The 22325-nt window shown below is 45.2% G+C and overlaps 1 protein-coding gene across 3 annotated transcripts in view; it reads right to left on the bottom strand.

Annotated features, from left to right (window-relative positions):
- The window catches only part of LOC126293481 (platelet endothelial aggregation receptor 1), an 800502-nt gene that overhangs the window by 115899 nt on the left and 662278 nt on the right, over positions 1–22325 (bottom strand). For all 3 annotated transcript variants that reach the window (XM_049986725.1, XM_049986726.1, XM_049986727.1), the window contains exons 6-7: positions 15155–15301; positions 8101–8241 (exon numbers count right to left, since the gene is read on the bottom strand). In XM_049986725.1, coding sequence (XP_049842682.1) covers positions 8101–8241; positions 15155–15301 — 288 coding nt within the window. The remainder of the gene's footprint in view (positions 1–8100; positions 8242–15154; positions 15302–22325) is intronic.

Genomic DNA, 22325 nt, shown 5'->3' with positions numbered 1-22325 from the left:
TCACTGAGTCTTGGTGATGGTTCATTGCCACCATACTATGACGTTTCTCCATAATACACAGGTGGATGTTGTCAAGGTTGATGACACTGCCCCATATAATGGACGATAAATAGTTTGGACAAGAAGAGAATAGAAGCTTTCGAAATGTGGTGCTACAGAAGAATGCTGAAGATTAGACGAGTAGATCACACAACTTATGAGCAGGCATTGAATAGAAATGGGGAGAAGAGGAGCTTGTGGCACAACTTGACAAGAAGAAGGGAGAGGTTGGTAGGACATGTTCTGAGGCCTCAAGGGATCACAAATTTAGCATTGGAGGGCAGCGTGGAGGGTAAAAATCGTAGAGGGAGACCAAGAGATGAATACAGTAAGCAGATTCAGAAGGATGTAGGTTGCAGTAGGTAGTAGAGATGAAGAAGCTTGCACAGGATAGAGTAGCATGGAGAGCGGCATCAAACCAGTCTCAGGACTGAAGACCACAAAAACAACAACAACAACAACCTTCCTTCCTATGAATTAGGGTCTGAGAACTTTCTCCTGTACAGCCTACATCTACGTAGTCGTCTCATCGTAAATAGCTCCACGTGGATACTCCTACACTTTCTTTACTCCACGGAAAAAATGATAGGTCGCCAATGGCTTAATCAATTAATATACCGTCCGAAGAAAAAAAGTGAAGCGCCGAGGAGGGGAACGAAATGGAACATCACGGGTTGAGACGGTATGTTATGTTATCGGAGTGAGTAGAAACTCGAGTAAAATGTACAAAGGACAGTAGGAGCCAATTATCAGTATGGCGTTGCACACCTTCTGGCCTGGATACTTGCAGGGACTCTGTTGGGGAGGGTGTCATAAAGCCCTTGTATCCTCTCCTGAGAGAAGCTGGCACTCACTTAGTGAAACTGGTCTTCGATATCGCGGATACTGGCATTGGCACGAAATTGACTTCGGAGCTTGTCTCAGAAGCGGCAGTCGCGAATGTATCTCATCGTCACATAAGCAGCTCATAAAGATACGTGTCATGAGTGGACAAGCACTGTTTTGCTGAAAATTGGCACCACAATACTGTCGCGTGAGAGTTGCAGCACGAGGGCGCAGGATGCGTATCATGCCATTTCTGGAAACCCAGAATCTACTCTGTGGGAATCAACGTGGATTACGGAAACACCGACCGTGTGAGACCCATCTCGCTTTATTTGCTCACGAGACCCAGAAAATATTAGATACAGTCTCCCAGGTAGATGCCATTTGCCTTGACTTCCGGAAGGCGTTCGATACAGTTCCGCATTGTCGACTGATAAACAAAGTAAGAGCCTACGGAATATCAGACCAGCTGTGTGGCTGGATTGAAGAGTTTTTAGCAAACAGAACACAGCATGTTGTTCTCAATGGAGAGACGTCTACAGACGTTAAAGTAACCTCTGGCGTACCAGAGGGGAGAGTTATGGGACCGTTGCTTTTCACAATAAACATAAATGACGTAGTAGATAGTGTCGGAAGTTCCGTGCGGCTTTTCGCGGATGATGCTATAGTATACAGAGAAGTTGCAGCATTAGAAAATTGCAGCGAAATGCAGGAAGATCTGCAGCGGATAGGCACTTGGTGCAGGGAGTGGCAAGTGACCCTTAACATAGACAAATGTAATGTATTGTGAATACATAGAAACAAGGATCCTTTATTGTATGATTGTATGATACCGGAACAAGCACTGGTAGCAGTTACTTCTGTAAAATATCTGGGAGTATGGGTACGGAACGATTTGAAGTGGAATGATTGTATAAAATTAGTTGTTGGTAAGGCGGGTGCCAGGTTGAGATTCATTGGGAAAGTCCTCAGAAAATGTAGTCCATCAACAAAGAAGGTGACTTATAAAACACTCGTTCGACCTATACTTCAGTATTGCTCATCAGTGTGGGATCCGTACCAGGTCGGGTTGTCAGAGGAGATAGAGAAGATCAAAGAAGAGTGGCGCGTTTCGTTACAGGGTTATTTGGTAAGCGTGATAACGTTACGGAGATGGCAGACTCTGCAGCAGAGGCGCTCTGCATCGTGGTATAGCTTGCTGTCCAGGTTTCGAGAGGGTGCGTTTCTGGGTGAGGTATCGAATATGCTGCTTATACTTCCCGAGGAGATCACGGATGTAAAATCAGAGAGATTCGGGCGCGCACGGAGGCTTTCCGGCAGTCGTTCTTCCCGCGAACCATACGCGACTGGAACAGGAAAGGGAGGTAATGACAGTGGCACGTAAAGTGCCCTCCGCCACACTCGGTTGGGTGGCTTGCGGAGTATAAGTGTGAAGTAGATGTAGGTGCCCGTGACGTACTGTCGTGTCGTTAGAGTTCTATCAATCGCTAACGGCCGTGACCTTAAATCATAGCTGATGGTTCCCTGCACCATGAAGCTTCGAGTAACACGGCTGTGCCTCTTCAAAAAATTGGAGAATGGGACCTCACGCTAAGCTGCCGCCTTGCTCGCCGATGACGGTCATTTGTGGTAATGCAGAACCGCAATACATCGATGCCATTCATTAGCTTTCCGTTCACGTCTTCACTCCAGACATAGCCATCTGTGTTGTGCTGTTATCGGCAGCACACGCAGGGGACGGTAATTCTCTCGCACTGACGCTGTTAGTCTCCAACCAACAGTGCTGGGTGACACAGAGTGTTGCAGGGAATCTATTACTTGTGCAGATGTGAAGGGGTTACGATTGGAACACATGCGGCGATCGTACTTCGTGGTGGTCACACGTTATCGAATGGAATCTTGTCGACGAGTATACCTGCCCTTAACGATGGCATGCTGTCCAACATCTGACTACTGTCACATCCGAATGCTCCACAAATCTCGCTACTGCATGATTCGGCTATTCGTTCAAATAGAGACGCACAACAAGGCCCGGTCAAGTGCCGTTAACTCTGTCTACATCTACATACATACTCCGCAATCCACCATACGGAGCGTGGCGGAGGGTACCTCGTACCACAACTAGCATCTTTTCTCCGTGTTCCACTCCCAAACAGAAGAAGGGAAAAATGACTGCCTATATGCCTCTGTACGAGCCTTGATCTCTCTTATCTTTGTGGTCTTTCCGCGAAATGTAAGTTGGCGGCAGTAAAATTGTACTGCAGTCAGTCTCAAATGCTGGTCCTCTAAATTTCCGCAGTAGCGATTCACGAAAACAACGCCTCCTTTCCTCTAGAGACTCCCACCCGAGTTCCTGAAGCATTTCCGTAACACTCGCGTGATGATAAAACATACCAGTAACAAATGTAGCAGCCCGCCTCCGAATTGCTTCTATGTCCTCCCTCAATCCGACCTGATAGGGATCCCAAACACTCGAGCAGTACTCTAGAATAGGTCGTATTAGTGTTTTACAAGCGGTCTCCTTTACAGATGAACCACATCCTCCCAAAATTCTACCAATGAACCGAAGACGACTCTCCCCTTCCCCACAACTGCCATTACATGCTTGTCCCACTTCATATCGCTCTGCAATGTTACGCCCAAATATGCTATCGATGTGACTGTGCCAAACGCTACACTACTAATGGTGTATTCAAACATTACGCGATTCTTTTTGCTATTCATCTGCATTAATTTACATTTATCTATATTTAGAGTTAGCAGCCATTCTTTACAACAATCACAAATCCTGTCCAAGTCATCTTGTATCCTACAGTTACTCAACGACGACACCTTCCCGTACACCACAGCATCATGAGCAAACAGCCGCACATTACTATCCACCATATCCAAAAGATCATTTATGTAGATAGCAAACAACAGCGGACCCACCACACTTCTCTGGGGCACTCCAGATGATACCATCGCCTCCGATACGATCAAGCTGCCTTTCCGTGTCTCTTCCAGTGACTACCCAACACTGGCGCTATTCACAACCCTTATACAGGGTTTGTATAAAAAGTAATGAGCTTGAGAATCAAAATTTATTGTAGATATCGCTACAGCCACTTAGTACTCTTCAACATATGATCCTTGAGAGTTAACAACCTGCCGCATGCGAGACATCCACGCTTCAAAAGCTACCGCGAACCTGAGTCTGGGATGGCCTTTAATGTCCTGGTAGTGGCGGCTTGCACCACCTCCAGGGTCCCATGATGGTGTTCTTTCAGGGAGTGTTTGGTTTGGGGCCCAAAACAAGACTGGCGTGGCCACGTCGAGACTGTAAGGGGGGCTGGGGGATCGTTGAATCCGTTTCTTAGCCAGCTAGCTGGCCATCATGAAGCAGGTGTGACTCGGCGCGTAGCCATGATGCAGCTTCCAATCATTGGCGATGGCTGGCCTCACGCGATGGACCCTGGCTTTCAGTCTCTTGAGCACTTCGCAATAAAACGCACTGTTGACAGTTTGGCCTCGGAGGACAAACTGATGACGAACCACGCCCCTGTCGAAAAACACGATCAGCATGGCTTTCACCTTCCATTTGCTCACCCCAGCTTTTTTTGGACCTGGGGATGCTGCGGTGTGCCATTCGGCACTCGTGCGCGTTGTGTCCTAGTCGTGGAGAAACACGCAGGTTTCGTCTGCGGTGATGGCGTTATCTAAAAATTCTGGATCAGCTTCAAGACTGGAGGTTGCTTGGCAGGCTTTCACACGTGCTTGCTTTCTAACGTCTGACAAAATCGTCGGGACCACCTTTGCGCAGATCTCACTGATGGACAATTCTTTGGTGATGATGTTGTGCAGCCGGCCGGTTTGGCCGAGCGGTTCTAGGCGCTTCAGTCTGGAACGGAGCTACCGCTACGGTCGCAGTTTCGAATCCTGGCTCGTACATGGGTGTGGGTGATGTTCTTAGATTTAAGTAGTTCCAAGTTCTAGGGGACTGGTGACCTCAGATGTTAAGTCCCATAGTGCTCAGAGCCATTTGAACCATTTGATGTTGTGCACTGTCATTTTATCAAGTCCGATTTGGTACGCTATCATCCGACGGTCGGGGCTCAATGAAACGTCCATACGGTCGATGTTTTCGTCAGTTATTCTGGTTGATGGGCGTTTCGAGCGGTCCTCGTTCGCAACGTCGACGATTCTGCGACGTGGCAACCCAATGCACGGTGCTGCCGAGACAAGAGCGAGCTGCAGATTACAGTCGCGTCAGTAAAAAATCAGTCTCATTACTTTTTATACGAACCCTGTATATCCTGTCAGACCTGGTAGCAACACTAACCAAGCAACAACGCTAATGCAGTATTTGATTGCCTTTCTCCATGTCACAGAGAGTTCCAACTCTAACCATTTACGTAACTGCCGATTGTGAGTACGTATACGACGGTGATAGACAACTGGCCGAGTCTTGCGGCTGCTTAAATTTTTACGACATTGCACTGTCTGTGTTATTCTGATCACAATGCAAAGTTCCTCCCAGGCACTGCGGCTACCACAATGCCTGATCTGTACGGCGACTACAGCCGTTATGAAATACAGGGTGATTCAAAAAGAATACCACAACTTTAGGAATTTAAAACTCAGCAACGACAAAAGGCAGAGCTAAGCACTATCTGTCGGCGAATTAAGGGAGCTATAAAATTTCATTTAGTTGTACATTTGTTCGCTTGAGGCGCTGTTGACTAGGCAGCGTCAGTTGATGCTAAGATGGCGACTGCTCAACAGAAAGCTTTTTGTGTTATTGAGTACGGCAGAAGTGAATCGACGACAGTTGTTCAGCGTGCATTACGAACGAAGTATGGTGTTAAACCTCCTGATAGGTGGTGTATTAAACTTTGGTATAAACAGTTCACAGAGAATGGGTGCTTGTGTAAAGGGAAAAGTTCTGGACGGCCGAGAACGAGTGATGAAAATGTAGCACGCATCCAGCAAGCATTTGTTCGCAGCCCAGGAAAATCGGCTCGCAGAGCTAGCAGAGAGCTGCAAATTCCACAATCAACTGTATGGAGAGTCCTACGAAAAAGGTTAGTTATGAAACCTTATCGTCTGAAATTCGTTCAAGCACTGTCTGCAGCTGATAAGATTAAAAGAATCGATTTCTGTGATTTTATCCTTGCTCAAATGGAAACAGATGAATCTTTCATTTCAAAGATTGTGTTTAGTGATGAAGCAACTTTCCACACTAACGGGAAAGTCAACCGTCACAATGTCTGTATATGGGGCACTCAGAATCCGCGGGAAATAACTCAGTATGAACGTGACTCGCCTAAGGTGAACGTTTTCTGTGCCATTTCAGCCAATAAAGTTTTTGGTCCCTTTTTCTTCGAAGGTGCTACTGTAACTGGACTACAGTATCTGGAGATGTTAGAGAATTGGCTGTTCCCTCAGCTCGAACAAGAAGCACAACAATTCATATTTCAGCAGGATGGAGCGCCACTACATTGGCACTTATCTGTCCGTAACTACCTGAACGTCAACTACCCGAGGCGATGGATCGGCCGCCAGGCAGCCCGTGACAGAGCACTTCATCACTGGCCTCCAAGAAGCCCTGATCTTACCCCCTGCGATTTTTTCTTTTGGGGGTATGTTAAGGATATGGTGTTTCGGCCACCTCTCCCAGCCACCATTGATGGTTTGAAACGAGAAATAACAGCAGCTATCCAAACTGTTACGCCTGATAGGCTACAGAGAGTGTGGAACGAGTTGGAGTATCGGGTTGATATTGCTCGAGTGTCTGGAGGGGGCGATATTGAACATCTCTGAAATACTCTTTGTAATGATGTATAACAAAAGGTTATATCATGTTTCTTTCATTAAATACACATTTTTAAAGTTGTGGTATTCTTTTTGAATCACCCTGTATATCAACCTCTTCAACCATTTACGTGAATGATATAGCTTAACATCTAGAGAAAAAAACAGAAGGAAACAAGTGACGACATTTAAAATGGACCGTTTACGAACTGCGGAATAGGACGATATCGTGTTGATATATGGCTATTGTGATCAAAATGCCCAACGGGCGTGTGCTATGTATGCTGATCGGTATCCTGGACGACATCATCGAAGTGTCCGGACCGTTCGCCGGATAGTTACGTTGTTTAATGAAACAGGAAGTGTTCAGCCACATGTGAAACGTCAACCACGACCTGCAACAAATGAAGATGGCCAGGTAGGTGATTTAGCTGCTGTCGCTGCTAATCCGCACATCAGTAGCAGACAAATTGCACGAGAATCGGGAATCTCAAAAACGTCGGTGTTAAGAATGGTAAATCAACATCGATTTCACCCGTACCATATTTCTGTGCACCAGGAATTGCATGGCGACGACTTCGAGCGTCGTGTACAGTTCTGCCACTGGGCACAAGAGAAATTAGGGGACGATCACAGATGTTTTGCACGCGATCTATTTAGCGACGAAGCGTTAATCACCAACAGCGGTAACGGAAACCGTCATAATATGCACTATTGGGCAACGGAAAATTCACGATGGCTGCGACAAGTGGAACATCAGCGAGTTTGGCGGGTTAATATATGGTGTGGCATTATGGGAGGAAGGATAATTGGCCGCCATTTTATCGATGGCAATCTAAATGGTGCAATGTATGTATATAAACAGGGTGATTCTTTTTGAATCACCCTGTTTATTAAATGAATGCGAATAAGGACAACAATCAGCTGTAGTATGGAATGACGACAATGAAAATTTGTACTGGATCGAGACTCGAACCTGGGTTCAATATATATATATATATATATATATATATATATATATATATATATATATATATATATATATATACGTCCGTCTTCTGGTCGGCTCCTGATCGCTGTCAGAAGGAGGCTAGTTTGGAAAAGAACAACCCGGATTTCTTTACGTAATCAGTATGATATTTATAATCACGTAAGGGACCTTTAACAATGAACCAAAAAAATTGCATTTTGCAAATGAAATCATTAATAAATGGGGCAGCTGTGAGTTGTATAGAAGACGAGGGGCGGCCTTGTGTCTACCACCAGGATTCTGCAGTATTCTCTGTTGTAGTAAAGGCTGTTTGATGTTTACAAAAATGATATGACATGGACGTTATATAATTATCAGATTAAAATTGAAAAAAAAATCGAATATATTTAACTTATTTGTTTTTTTTTCTTGAATCACACTAGAACGTGCGCTCTCGGCATGGCGGTACTCACCGACGCATTCGACGGAGCCGTCGTTCTTGTAGAGCGCGCCCATCTGGAAGAGGCAGACGCAGCGGCCGTCGCGGCACTCCGTCTTCTCGGTGGTGCGTTCGCACTGCTCCGAGAACTCGCACGTCTCGTTGATCTTGGCCGCTGCAACACGTAAACATGGCGCTGGGAAGGGTATAACTGCCACGAATCACGGGGTCTTTCGACAGTCAGAAGGTGGGGAGCGTCAGAAGGGGGTGTGCTTGCTCCTCTCTAGCGGACTGGAAAAGAGTCATTAGCCGGTCTGGTGACTACTGTCTGCACGGCGGGCGTATTTGAGCATTAAGTGGGTAGGTGGACAGACTGCAAAGACTTGAAACTTACTGGCAGATTAAAACTGTGTGCCGGACCGAGACTCGAACTCGGGACCTTTGCCTTCCACGGGCAAGTGCTCTAGGTCCCGAGTTCCAGTCTCGGTCCTGCACACAGTTTCAATCTGCCAGGAAGTTTAATAACAGCGCACACTCCGCTGCAGAGTGGAAATCTCATTCTGGAAACATCCCCCAGGCTGTGGCTAAGCCATGTCTCCGCAATATCCTTTCTTCCAGGAGTGCTAGTTCTGAAGGGTTCGCAGGAGAGCTTCTGTAAAGTGTGGAAGGTAGGAGACGAGATACTGGCAGCTGTGAGGATGGGGCGTGAGTCGTGCTTGGGTAGCTCAGTTGGTAGAGCACTTGCCCGCGAAAGCCAAAGGTCCTGAGTTCGAGTCTCGGGCCGGCACATAGTTTTAATCTGCCAGGAAGTTTAATATCAGCACACACTCCACTGCAGAGTGAAAATCTCATTCTGCAATGACTTGGCTGATGACGTGACAGGAGAAGAAAGAGAAATCGATATGGAAGAGATAGGGGATCCTGTATTAGAATTTAAAAGAGCTCTGGAAAACTTAAAATCAAATAAGGCAAAAGGGATGGTAACACTGCATCAGAATTTCTAAAATCATTGGGGGGGAAGTGGCAATAAAACAACTATTCACTTTGGTGGGTACAATGAGTGATATATATACTAAGATAGTATCTGTTCTTTCGGACATGTCCGAAAGAACAGATACTATCTTAGTAAATATGTAGTTAAGGCTCACTGGCCACTTGACCATCTTCTTTTTCTGCGCGAATGCACAAACAGTGCCAAAACTATTACGGGAATCGGCAACGCGGAGCAAGTAATGAGTATAATGGGCGGAGGCACTACGAATGAGGTGCGGGACAATACGTTGAGAATGTGGGTTTCGCGGGAGGCGTGCCACAGATAAATCCCTGCAGTCGCGATATCCTCTGTGTCCTCGGTAGCTCAGATGGATAGAGCGTCTGCCATGTAAGCAGGAGATCCCGGGTTCGAGTTCCGGTCGGGGCACACGTTGTCATCAGCTAAGGGTGTTTATTTCATTGTAATAGAATGAGCGAGTTTGGCGATGTACAATCTGAGTGTCGGAAAAACACCATTCACATAATTCCCAAGATTGCAAGAATTATCGGACAATCAGCTTAATAGCTCATGCGTCCAAGTTGCTGAAAGGGAGAAAATGAGTGTTTAACGTCCCATCGGCAACGAGGTCATTAGAGTCGGAGTAGGGAAGGATGGGGAAGGAAATCGGCAGTGTCCTTTCAAAGGAACCATCCCAACAAATGTCTTGACCATACGAATTTCATTGTACTTGCAAATTAAAAATAGCAATTTTTTGACCTCTATAGATTTAGCCTCAAATTGTTGTGCATATTTATGTAAATTAGTGTAAAGTGAATTTGCTTTGTATCAGAGTCGATTTTGTGGCAGTCTTATATTGTGCGTACTTCTTTGTTGTTTATATGTGTCACAGTATGTAAACGTGTGGAAGTTTATAAATAAACTGTCAAAACTTTCCAGACCGAGAGAATTCATTTTATATAAGCAGTGGGACGGTGGGAGAGAGACGAGATAGTGACAGAGGGAGGGAAAGAGAGAGGAAATAGTGATGGCGGGAGAGAGAAAGTGGCAGTAAAAGAGAAAGAAAAATGGATGAAGAGAATAGCAGTGGGAGCCGAAGAGAGACCAGTTACTGATAGTCAGTGAGAGACAGTGGCAGTAAAAGAGAAAGAAACATGGATGGAGATAGAAGCAGTGGGAGCAAAAGAGAAAGACGAGACAGTGGAATTGGAAAAGAGATTTGTGGAGACCATACATAGGCCTGGGGTCTGTACTCCCCGCAGTTCGGCGAACTTTAGCACGAAAAAAGTTCGATAACTTTACGAATGTTTAACATGTCGTAGCCCTGTCAGAAACTGTGATAAATTAATATGTCAAAAATCTGCCTCAGTTGCGAAATGTTATTGGTCTTTACCCAGATATCAGCTAGATTACTGTAGCCGAAACCTGGGTAAAGACCAGTAACATTTCGTAACTGATGTGGACTTTTGACATATTAATTTGCTAACTTTCCCCTGTCCTCTATACCCATTGAAACGTCCCATTAGAAAAATTTATGAATGACTTTGCTGATAACCCTCTTACATTATTTGATTTTCAAACAGCTGAGCAGAACTGAACGTACTCAGACATTTCGCTCTTTACCTATTATGATCAACACTAAACTGACGCACAATATTTTTAGCGCAACGCAATCTGACTATCAAAAATCCCTACAAAAGAATGGCCCTGACTAACATACCTTTCATGAATCACTTATCTCACACAAATCTTCGTTACTCAAACTACTTCAATACAGCGAGCGCCTGTACTGCCAGTTAAATAAAAGGTTGTAACTACTGAAGTCACTAACTACTGATAGGCATAGTTAGCAAATGAAAGATTTTGTTAAAGAACAAACAATGTATTTACCTTAACAGTGTTCAAAAGTCATAATATATATATCAGTTCATGACATCCAGCCTTACAAATTTACTGTCTCTGATGGACACACGTCCAGATCATCCGCTCTCAAAACTGCGCCATCTCTCTCACGCGCTGTTAACAGCTAACTGCCCAACACTACAATAGCAGATTCCAACAATGCAAACCAGCCACAGTGATTTTCATATAGAGCGCTACATGGCGTTACCAACATAAAAACCTAAACAGCCTACTTACACCATGTGTTAAAGTTTCCTGGTCTAGGGCTCAAAACCGTGAGCGAACTATCCCCAAGGACATGTATGGAGAAGGGACGATGGTGGTTGAAGAAAAAGACAGAAGATTGTAAGCGAGAAAGAAAGAGAAAGTGGCAATGTAAAAGAAAAAGAATGGGAAAAGGCAATGGGAGTGGGACAGAGAGACAGTGAAAGTTGCAGAGAAGAAGACAGTGGTAAGGAAGAGCGACTGAAACCGATGAAGGCAGCGACAGTGGGAGATACAGACATGAGAAAGTGCCAGTGGCGGAGGAGAGACACAACGGGAGAGAGACATGTATAGACAGTGGCAGTGTCAAGGCGTCGCTATAAATAGAGAAAAGGAGAAAAGGATTTAGAATGTTCTGCGGAGGAAAATATTTAAATACAATGTCAGAGATAAAAAAAATGGTTCAAATGGCACTGAGCACTATGGGACTTAACATCTTAGGTCATCAGTCCCCTAGAACTTAGAACTACTTAAATGTAACTAAGGACATCACACACATCCATGCCCGAGGCAGGATTCGAACCTGCGACCGTAGCAGTCGCGCGGTTCCGGACTGAGCGCCTAGAACCGCGAGACCACCGCGGCCGTCAATGACAGAGATAGATGTTGCCTGGGCGTACGACACATTAGGTGGAAAACGGCGGAAACCCCTCGGCAGTACATCGGTAACAGCCTGCAACATAAGCAGTTATGCAGGTCCATACCGCATACGGTATGCTGTACCGTGTATTGCAGCCTCATTTCAGCATTGTTGACGGCAACGCTGTGTGTGGCGACTTATTGCCGTAAACTACGGTCCCTATAAACGTACCTTTAGCGTAGCCGACCAATTCTCAGAAGAAGTAATTTTTCATGACGGTGCCCTGCTGCGTTAATTTCTGTTGCACAATGTGGTGTGCATACTGTAAGACCTTTAGTAGACACACCATCAGATTATTTGACTTGTAGCTCTAACGAAGTAGGCGAGTGTCAGCAATATGTCTCGTGGTCTTATCGTGGCGTGTTTATCTTCTGCCGTTAGGTCAGACGATAGAAATGCCACTTGCACGCTTAGAGTAGCAGATTGTTGGTGACCAACTTTAAACAGAACTTGATTAATTTTGACACACATTTATTAAAATAATGACAAGCATAAAAGTTACTTAACTTGGTTCTGGATGCTATTTACAATTGACAATCTGAAGTTCCTTCGGTATTGGTACGTTAATCTTATTCGCACATATATCTCTGATACTTGGTAAGAGTGTCTATACATTTATCTTCATGGCTATGTACAGGAATATGATAATCTTATTAGGCGCAGACTGAAACTTGACTACAGACTAATGCAGACTGACTAATCGGAGGTCTGTACTCTCGTTATAATACCTCGAGCATTCAGGTATCACTGCGCGAGTGTGATCCACGAGGAGAAAAGGTTCTACGTTAGCAGCAATCTCATTGGCTGCATTACATATTAATACGCGGATCGGCGGAAGCAGAATTTGGTCCATCTCTATGGCAGCGCCATCTCATAGTGCGGCGACGGAAGAGCGCTGCGCCTGTGCTATTGTGCTTAGCGGTGCGCGCTCTAGTGGGAAAGTTGTGTACGCGCTGACTACGCAGAACTATGTACACAACACACAAGACCCCCAGTTAATTTCGTGAAGACTGTTCGTCCTCTAAAAGAAGTTATTTTCTAAAAAATGTTAGCCTTCTTCTCTCCTCCTGTGTGCTCATGCATTTTTTATTTCGCTCGTCGTTTTCGTGTTGTTTATTGTCACGGTATAATGCAGCGGCCACGGAAAAAGCAAGCATTGCTGGTTTCCTTTTAGCACTCGACCCCATGAGGGGCAACTGGGTCTCCCGACGAGTGTTTTGTGGCCCATCTTACCGTAGAAGACTTGTCCCGTTCACTTTAGCGCTCTCCTTGCTGCGCGCTTTAAGGATGGTGTAAATGAGCATTGTTATAGTTCAATTCTTTTATCTTGGCGTCTCGCTCATGGCCGCTCAGACGCGGGAGATTGCTGCGTTACCAGATGCACGCATCAACAGAAGCAGCGCCATAGTATAGTATAGTATAGTTCGCAAACTTACGTTTAGGGGGGACAGCGCAGTTTATGAAGTAAAGCCACCACGGCCATATTAGCCCTTTCGCTGCTTCAGAGACATGCTCCCTGCATTCCGCCTCGCCTGTGCTGACACGGCCTTCCGACTGCTTATAATACGATTTCACAAAAAATATTTGGCCCAAAAATTTGATTTTTACACATTTTCTTGACTGATACATTCCCCCCCATAAATGACTTAATTTTGTTTCGATGTTCAACGCAGTTATTGTGCAGCATTAAATGTAGTAAACTATTGCACGAAATTTTGAAGATTTTGCAGAGGTAAAAGTCCACAGTGTATACTTTTCGTATGGTCGATTTCAGTCGGCACTAGAAGTTTCAAATAATTACATTCAAACGAATAAAATTCATGAAGTAAGACACTTCAATATTGTTTTTAAAATAAGAAAATATTAAGCATCAAACAAGGTTCGAACTCAGATCGTTTTGCTTAGCAGCCAATCACCTTAACCACTATGTTAACGCAGCTGCTCATCGAACAGAGTCGCTGAAGGACATTAAACAATCACGCAAAATATTGACAAGCACTGTTGGTATGACTATGAATTACTCACGTTTCGTCGAAGTGCGATAGGAAAATAAACAATTACCGTTGTTCTTTATTGCGAAAAGTCGGTTAGTGAGAATGAATTTCCTTGCTATCGCCTGAATTAGGAGGCTTATTGCTTGTTTAGTTTAATTAATTAATAGAATTGCTGTGTACACAGTTTCGCGTAGTCAGCGCATACACAAATTTCACACTAGAGCGCGCCCCGCTAAACACAACAGCGCAGGCGGAGCACCCGTCCGTCTCCGCACTACTAGATGGCGTTGCCTTAGAGACGGACCAAATTCTGCTTCCGCCGATCCGCGTATTATTATGTAACGCAGCCAATGAGAGTGCTGCTAACGTAGAACCTTTTCTCCTCGCGGATCACACTCGCGCAGTGATACATGAATGCGCGAGGTATTGTAACGAGTGTGCAGATGTCCAATTAGTCAGTCTGCATTAGTCTGCATTTGTCTGTATTAGTCTATAGTCAAGTTTCAGTCTGCGCCAAATAAGATTACCATATTCCTGTACATAGCCACGAAGAGAAATGTATAGACCCTTTGTCAAGTATCAGAGATATGTGAGAATAAGATTAAAGTACCAAGACCAAAGGAACTTCAGATTGTCAGTTGCAAATAGCATCCAGAACCAAGTTAAGTTATTTTTATGCTTGTTATTATTTCAATAAATGTGTGTTAAAATTAATCATGTTCTGTTTAAAATTGGTCGCCGTCAATCTGCTACCCTAAGCGTGCAAGTGGCATTTCTATCGTCTGACCTAACAGCAGAAGATAAACACGCCACGATAAGATCAAGAGACATACTGCTGACAGTCGCCTACTTCGCTAGAGTGACAAGTCAAATAATCTGATGGTGTGTGTACCGAAGGTCTTAGAGTACCCACACCACAAGAATATGAAGCAATTGGTGTAAAGAATGCTTTTTCCAAACTTTCTTTTATAGAAAGTCTGCTATCAAGACATTGCTTCTGTTCAATTACTTTATTTGTGACTGAACGCTTCTGAAACCGAAGACACTCGTCCGTGCTCTGCACTGCAGTCGATCTCTGGCAACGTCGTTCTCTGTTCATTGGCTGACTGTGTTTTGTGACGTCAGATGCGCAGAACGAACCTAAACTCGGCCGCCGTCGTAAATGACGCTCACTTCAGGAGGTGGACAGATCAGCACACGATGGGAAAGGATGGGGGACAGCGCCAAATGAGTCGGGCGACTGCCTACTTGCAGAAAGTGAGGCCCAAACTGGTCAGACAGGGCAGGCAGTACTCACGCTTTCCGCACATGTTGATGTGGTTGGTGACGGGGTAGTCCGGCTGGCACAGACACAGCTGCTTGCCGCTCTGCTTCTCACAGACGCCGTGGTCGAAGCCGCACTGGCTGGAGTCGTCGCAGCGGTCGCCATACTTCAGCTCGCCACCTGCAACATGTCAGTCAACGTCCACTGCCATATCTGTGATCGCTTCGTCAATTTCTGGGAGACAGTGCCAGGAGTCGCTAATTTCATGTAGCGTCATTTCGTTTATTATTGGAAAATGGTCAAAACTCTTATTAAAGTTTCCGAGTAGTCCGTTTTACAGTGAGAGTTTAAAGAAAGTGTTGTAAAAAATTAAAATTACATCTACATCTACATCCATACTCCGCAAGCGACCTGACGATGCCAGGCGGAGGGTACCTTGAGTAACTCTATCGGTTCTCCCCTCTCGTATTGTTCGTGGAAAGGATTGTCGGTATGCCTCTGTGTGGGCTCTAATCTCTCTGATTTTATCCTCATGGACTCTTGGCGAGATATACGTTGGAGGGAGCAATATACTGCTTGGGAATGAAATTTTCACTGTACAGCGGAGTGTGCGCTGATGTGAAACTTCCCGGCAGATTAAAACTGTGTGCCGGACCGAGACTCGAACTCGGGACCTTTGCCTTTCAGTCCGAGTTCGAGTCTCGGTCAGGCACACAGTTTTAATCTGCCAGGAAGTTTCACATCAGCGCACACTCCGCTGCAGAGTGAAAATCTCATTCTAGAAACATCCCCCAGGCTGTGGCTAAGCCATATCTACGCAATATCCTTTCTTTCAGGAGTGCTAGTTCTGCAAGGTTCGCAGGAGAAAAAACTGTTCAAATGTATGTGAAATCTTCTGGTACTTAACTGCTAAGGTCATCAGTCCCTAAGCTTACACACTACTTAATCTAAATTATCCTAAGGACAAACACACACAACCTTGCCCGAGAGAGGACTCGAACCTCCGATGGGACCAGCCTTCGCAGGAGAGTTTCTGTAAAGTTTGGAGGGTAGCAGGCGAGGTACTGCCGGAAGTAAAGCTGTGAGGACGGCGCGTGAGTCGTAGTTGGGTAGCACAGTTGGCAGAGCACTTGCCCGCGAAAGGCAAAGATCCCGAGTTCGAGTCTGGGAAGGGCACTCAGTTTTAATCTGCCAGGAAGTTTCACATCAGGGCACACTCCGCTGCAGAGTGAAAATCTCATTCTGGTAACATCATCTTATTCACTTCTTCTTCTTCGCGGATGGATCACTTAGGGACTGAACCATCGTCCTCCCGAACGCGAGTCCAGTATGCTAGCCACTGCGCATCAGTTTCGGTTCCAATGATGCATACTAACAGCCGTTCTCCTTATACTCTTCAGCCATGTAGCGTTGATATTTATTGGAACAACAACCGATATTGGGCGACCTTCTTGAAACTCATCGCTCAACGAAGCACGAGCGCAATTAAAATCCGCAAATCAGTTGTGATCGATCTTTTCTGAAGGGGAATGATTACCAGAAATTTAACGAGGGGAAAATCCTAAAAAGAAAGTATAAAACGATAATGTCAGGCCAAATTTTAATTTTTTACAACACTCACTGTAAAACGGAGTACTCGGTCACTTTAAGAGTTTCCACCATTTTTAAATAATAGTAAATAATCTGTTAGATCAAGAGCCCAGCAAATGGACACGGTGTTTCTACATCTACATCTACATCAGTTGCAAAGCCATTTAGAAAAGATTGCTGTATGGTGTGGCAGGTGGCAGTTGACGCTAAATAACGAAAAGTGTGAGGTGATCCACATGAGTTCCAAACGAAATCCGTTGGAATTCGATTACTCGATAAATAGTACAATTCTCAAGGCTGTCAATCCAACTAAGTACCTGGGTGTTAAAATTACGAACAACTTCAGTTGGAAAGACCACATAGATAATATTGTGGGGAAGGTGAGCCAAAGGCTGCGTTTTATTGGCAGGACAATTAGAAGATGCAACAAGTCCACTAAAGAGACAGCTTACACTACACTCGTTCGCCCTCTGTTAGAATATTGCTGCGCGGTGTGGGATCCTTACCAGGTGGGATTGACGGAGGACACCGAAAGGGCAGCTCGTTTTGTATTACCACGTAATAGCGGAGAGAGTGTGGCAGATATGATACGCGAGTTGGGACGGAAGTCATTAAAGCTAAGACGTTTGTCGTTACGGCGAGATCTATTTAAGAAATTTCAGACAACAACTTTCTCTTCCTAATGCGAAAATATTTTGTTGAGCCCAACCTACATAGGTAGGAATGATCATCAAAATAAAATAATAGAAATCAGAGCTCGAAAACAAAGGTTTAGATGTTCATTTTTCCCGCTGCCTGTCTCGGGCATGGGTGTGTGTGTGTCCTTAGGTTAGTTGGGTTTAAGTAGCTCTACGGTCTAGGGGACTCGTGACCTCAGATGTTAAGTGCCATAGTGCTCAAAACCATTTGAACACCGAGTGGCCCAAACCACCGTTGGCACATACTAACTCCCGTCTACTGAACGCGAAACCAGTTCATGATTCATAGTTCATGGTCCCAGTTGCCAGTTGGCTATCTAACAGCAGCGAGGGGCAACAAAAATTTGATTCTCAATATTTCATACAATTACTGTTCCAATTTAAAAATTTAAAACGCTATCTAGATCTGATCATCGAGAGATATAATCATACGTTAAAGGTTCAACACAACAAGACTCGTATTACAGCTAGAAACTGTAGCTACGCGTTAAGGCAAATTAACAACGTTATATTCATCTAGTATTTGAGAATGCAGAGCGCTTAGCGACTCCCAACAGACTTAACACATAATTTAGAACCTTCATGAATGTGAAACTTCCTGGCAGGTTAAAATTGTGTGCCGGACCGAAACTCGAACTCGGGACCTTTGCCTTTCGCGCGCAAGTGCTCTACAATCTGAGCTACCCAAGCATGACTCACGCCCCGTCTTCACAGCTTTACTTCCAACAGTACCTCCGCTCCTACTTTCCAAACTTCACAGAAGCTCTGCTGCAAACCTTGCAGAACTAGCATTCCTGGAAGAAAGGATACTGCGCAGACATGGCTTAGTCACAGCCTGGGGGATGTTTCCAGAATGAGATTTTCACTCTGCGGAGGAGTGTGCATTGATATGAAACTTTCTGGCAGATTAAAACTGTGTGCCGGACCGAGACTCGAACTCGGGACCTTTACCTTTCGCGGGCAAGTGCTCTACCATCTGAGCTACCCAAGCACGACTCACGCCCCCTCCTCACAGCCAAGTCTCCGCAATATCTTTTCTTCCAGGGGTGCTAGTTCTGCAAGGTTCGCAGGAGAGCTTCTCTGAAGTTTGGAAAGTAGGAGACGAGGTATTGGCAGAAGTAAAGCTGTGAGGACGCGGCGTTAATTGTGCTTGGGTAGCTCAGATGGTAGAGTACGTGCCCACAAAACGCAAAGGTCCCGAGTTCGAGTCTCGGTCCGTCACACAGTTTTAATCCGCCAGGGAGTTTCAGCGCACACTCCGCTGTAGAGTGAAAAATCTCATTCTGGCGACATGAATGTATTTCTCGTTGACGCCTCCACAAAACAAGGAAAGGAAAAAAGTTCATCGCCTACTAAATTTTGTAGGTCTTGCAGTGAGACTTCTGACGCGGCATGACGTTTTAATTTATTACTTCCATACTACTAGTTCCGTTCGCAATACATTAGGCAGACAATATTCACGTACACCGCTGAATGTATGTGCAAAATTATATCACGACACACGGTTCTGGAGATATGACGTCACAAACATGGAGATAAGTGAGAAACTAGCTTTTGCTTGAAATGGTGCTGAAATATCCTTGACTGCACTCATCAACTGTTTGATAATGAGCGTACTTAGCGACTTACAATAAAATGTAAACATAATGTCAAATCTTTACTAAACTTATTCTTATTTATATTCTCATCGTCGAAAAATGTTTAATTACCTAATTTGTAAAGTAATCAGACGGTTGAACATGTTTTATGCATGAGAGTTCGATTCTTTAAGGAATCGGAGGTGTGCTGGCTTACTGTGAGAAGGGTTATGGCGCCTTGTCTGACGGAAGTAAATGTTTAAACGATTTGAAAACACAGTTACACTACTGGCCATTAAAATTGCTACACCAAGAAGAAATGCAGATGATAAACAGGTATTCATTGGACAAATATATTACACTAGAACTGACATGTGATTACATTTTCACGCAATTTGGGTGCATAGATCCTGAGAAATCAGTACCCAGAACAACCACCTCTGGCCGTAATAAAGGCCTTGATACGCCTGAGCATTGAGTCAGAGCTTGGATGGCGTGTACAGGTACAGCTGCCCATGCAGCTTCAACACGATACCACAGTTCATGAAGAGTAGTGACTGGCGTATTGTGACGAGCCTGTTGCTCGGCCACCATTGACGAGACGTTTTCAATTGGTGAGAGATCTGGAGAATGTGCTGGCCAGGGCAGCAGTGGAACATTTTCTGTATCCAGAAAGGCGCGTACAGCACCTGCAGCATGCGGTCGTGCATTATCCTGCTGGTTACGCAGGGATCGATTGAAGGGTAGAGCCACGGGTCGGAACACATCTGAAATGTAATGTCCACTGTTCAAAGTGCCGTCAATGCGAACAAGAGGTGACCAAGACGTGTAACCAATGGAACGCCATACCATCACACCTGGTGATACGGCAGTGTGGCGATGACGAATGCACGCTTCCAATGTGCGTTCACCGCGATGTCGCCAAACACGGATGCGACCATCATGATGCTGGAAACGGAACCTGGATTCATCTGAAAACATGACGTTTTGCCATTCGTGCACCCAGGTTTATCGTTGAGTACACCATCGAAGGCGCTCCTGTCTGTGATGCAGCGTCAAGGGTAACCGCAGCCATGGTCTCCGAGCTGATAGTCCGTGCTGCTGCATACGTCGTCGAACTGTTCGTGCAGGTGGTTGTTGTCTTGAAAATGTCCCCTTGTGTTAACTCAGGGATCGAGGCGTGGCTGCACGATCCGTTACAGCCATGCGGATAAGATGCCTGTCATCTCTACTGCTAGTGATGCGAGCGCGTTTGGATACAGCACGGCGATTCCATATTCTGCTAATAGTCATTGGATCTCGACCAACGCGAGCAGTAATGTCGCGATACAATAAACCGCAATTTCGATAGCCTTCAATACGACCTTTATCAAAGTCGGAAACGTGATGGTACGCATTTCTCCTCCTTACACGAGGCATCAAAACAACGTTTCACCAGGCAACGCCGGCCACCTATTGTTTGTGTATGAGAAATCGGTTGGAAACTTTCCTCATGTCGGCACGTTGTAGGTGTCGCCACCGGCGCCAACCTTGTGTGAATGCTCTAAAAAGCTAATCATTTGCATACCACAGCATATTCTTCCTGTCGGTTAAATTTCGCGTCTGTAGCACGTCATCTTCGTGGTGTAGCAATTTTAATGGCCAGTACTGTATATACAACATTTTTGTGATCTCTTATTCCGTGTGCTACGTTTGCTTTTGTTTGCGATGATGTAGTCACCCTGAACACGATGACGTTTGCTGACTATTGCTGACTCCCCAGTAACATTGGTAGTGTTACGAAGAGGTACGATGCAAAGTTCATTCGAATATGCATGCATACTTAGTATTTACACAGGCACTGCTATTTCCTATTTATTCGCCAATACCGGGCCATCGACTCTAATGGTTTCTATGGCTCTGAGCACTATGGGACTTGACATCTGAGGTCATCAGTCCCCTAGAACTTAGAACTACTTAGACCTAACTAACCTAAGGACATCACACACATCTATGCCCGAGGCAAGATTCGAATCTGCGACCGTAGCGGTCGCGTGGTTCCAGACTGAATCCTCGACTCAAATAAGTACCTTCCTGGAAGGAAACATACCTAACGAGCGCAAGTTGAGACACATGGACGTCGAGGTATGGTAGTTTGGGTCTGACCGTGATTCGTGCACGGATGGCCGAAACAGTTAAGACGATCGCTCGCGAAAAGTGGGAAATATGGGTTCGCGTCCCGATCCGACACAAATTTTCGTTGTTGTCATTCCAATTTACAGCCGAAGGTGGTGGATATTTGCAACCGCGAATGCTTTTCCTGCATCGTTGACTAGATTGGCTGTGCCGAAAAAGCTGCACCACCTATCGAGGCCATTGGAGTTGTATGCCGCTGCTCCACTCAGCCACAGTGCCGTAAATCTTCCTAGGCACGGTTCTCACTGAGGCAGCACTATATGTCGCAGGAAAAGTGGGGCGGCGCGGCCGTTATCCATCCGACACTCGTGTTCCCTCAGGGGCGACAGAAGTAAAAAGATACAGAAGGCAGCAAGAGCCTCGCCTGTGACGCGTCGTTGCCACCTTTACTGCAAACGACTTACAAATAAAACACGTATTTACTGAGGACTGGAAGCAGGTAGTGCTGTCCTCCCAGCGTTAAAAACAATTTTGATATGTTACGACCCAAAATGCCCCAGACGTAAACTGGCCAGCGAATACGTATTTTACTGAATACTTTTCAAAATATGCTCTGTGTTTTACTTAATTTCAAAGTATCGCAATAGCTACGGGCAGCAGCGTAAAGAAAACCAGTTCGTTATCAAGCTGTGATGCCAGGCTATACGACGGCAGATACTCAGTTTATTTTACCGAATAATCATATATGGGATACAAAAACGCGCCTGAGGCCTGTTTTTTATGTCAATAATTGGCAGCCAATGCTGTACAGTTGGCTCAAATGGCTCTGAGCACTATGGGACTTAATATCTGAGGTCTTCAGTCCCCTAGAACTTAGAACTACTTAAACCTAACTAACCTAAGGGCATCACACACATCCATGCCGAGGCAGGATTCGAACCTGCGACTGTAGCGGTCGCGCGGTTCCAGATTGAAGCGCCTAGAACCGCCCGGCCACACCGGCCGGCGCTGTACAGTTGCAATAAAGTCATGAGATGGTCAATTGACTCTTCTATTAGAACATGTTACGCGTTTCGGGATTACACCCATCTTCAGACATAACAAACTTCAACTCCTTCCTAACCAACCAGGCGTACAGACTTGGCAACTCAAAGAAAGTGTCGAATAACATATGTTATTGAAGTTGAAGTTTGTGATGTATGAAGGTGGGTGTAATCCCGAAAC

The sequence above is a fragment of the Schistocerca gregaria genome, chromosome 10 (genome assembly GCF_023897955.1).
Source record: "Schistocerca gregaria isolate iqSchGreg1 chromosome 10, iqSchGreg1.2, whole genome shotgun sequence".
In the NCBI taxonomy this organism is placed as follows: Eukaryota; Metazoa; Arthropoda; class Insecta; order Orthoptera; family Acrididae; genus Schistocerca; species Schistocerca gregaria.
This window is presented reverse-complemented; position numbering and strand designations above follow the sequence as displayed.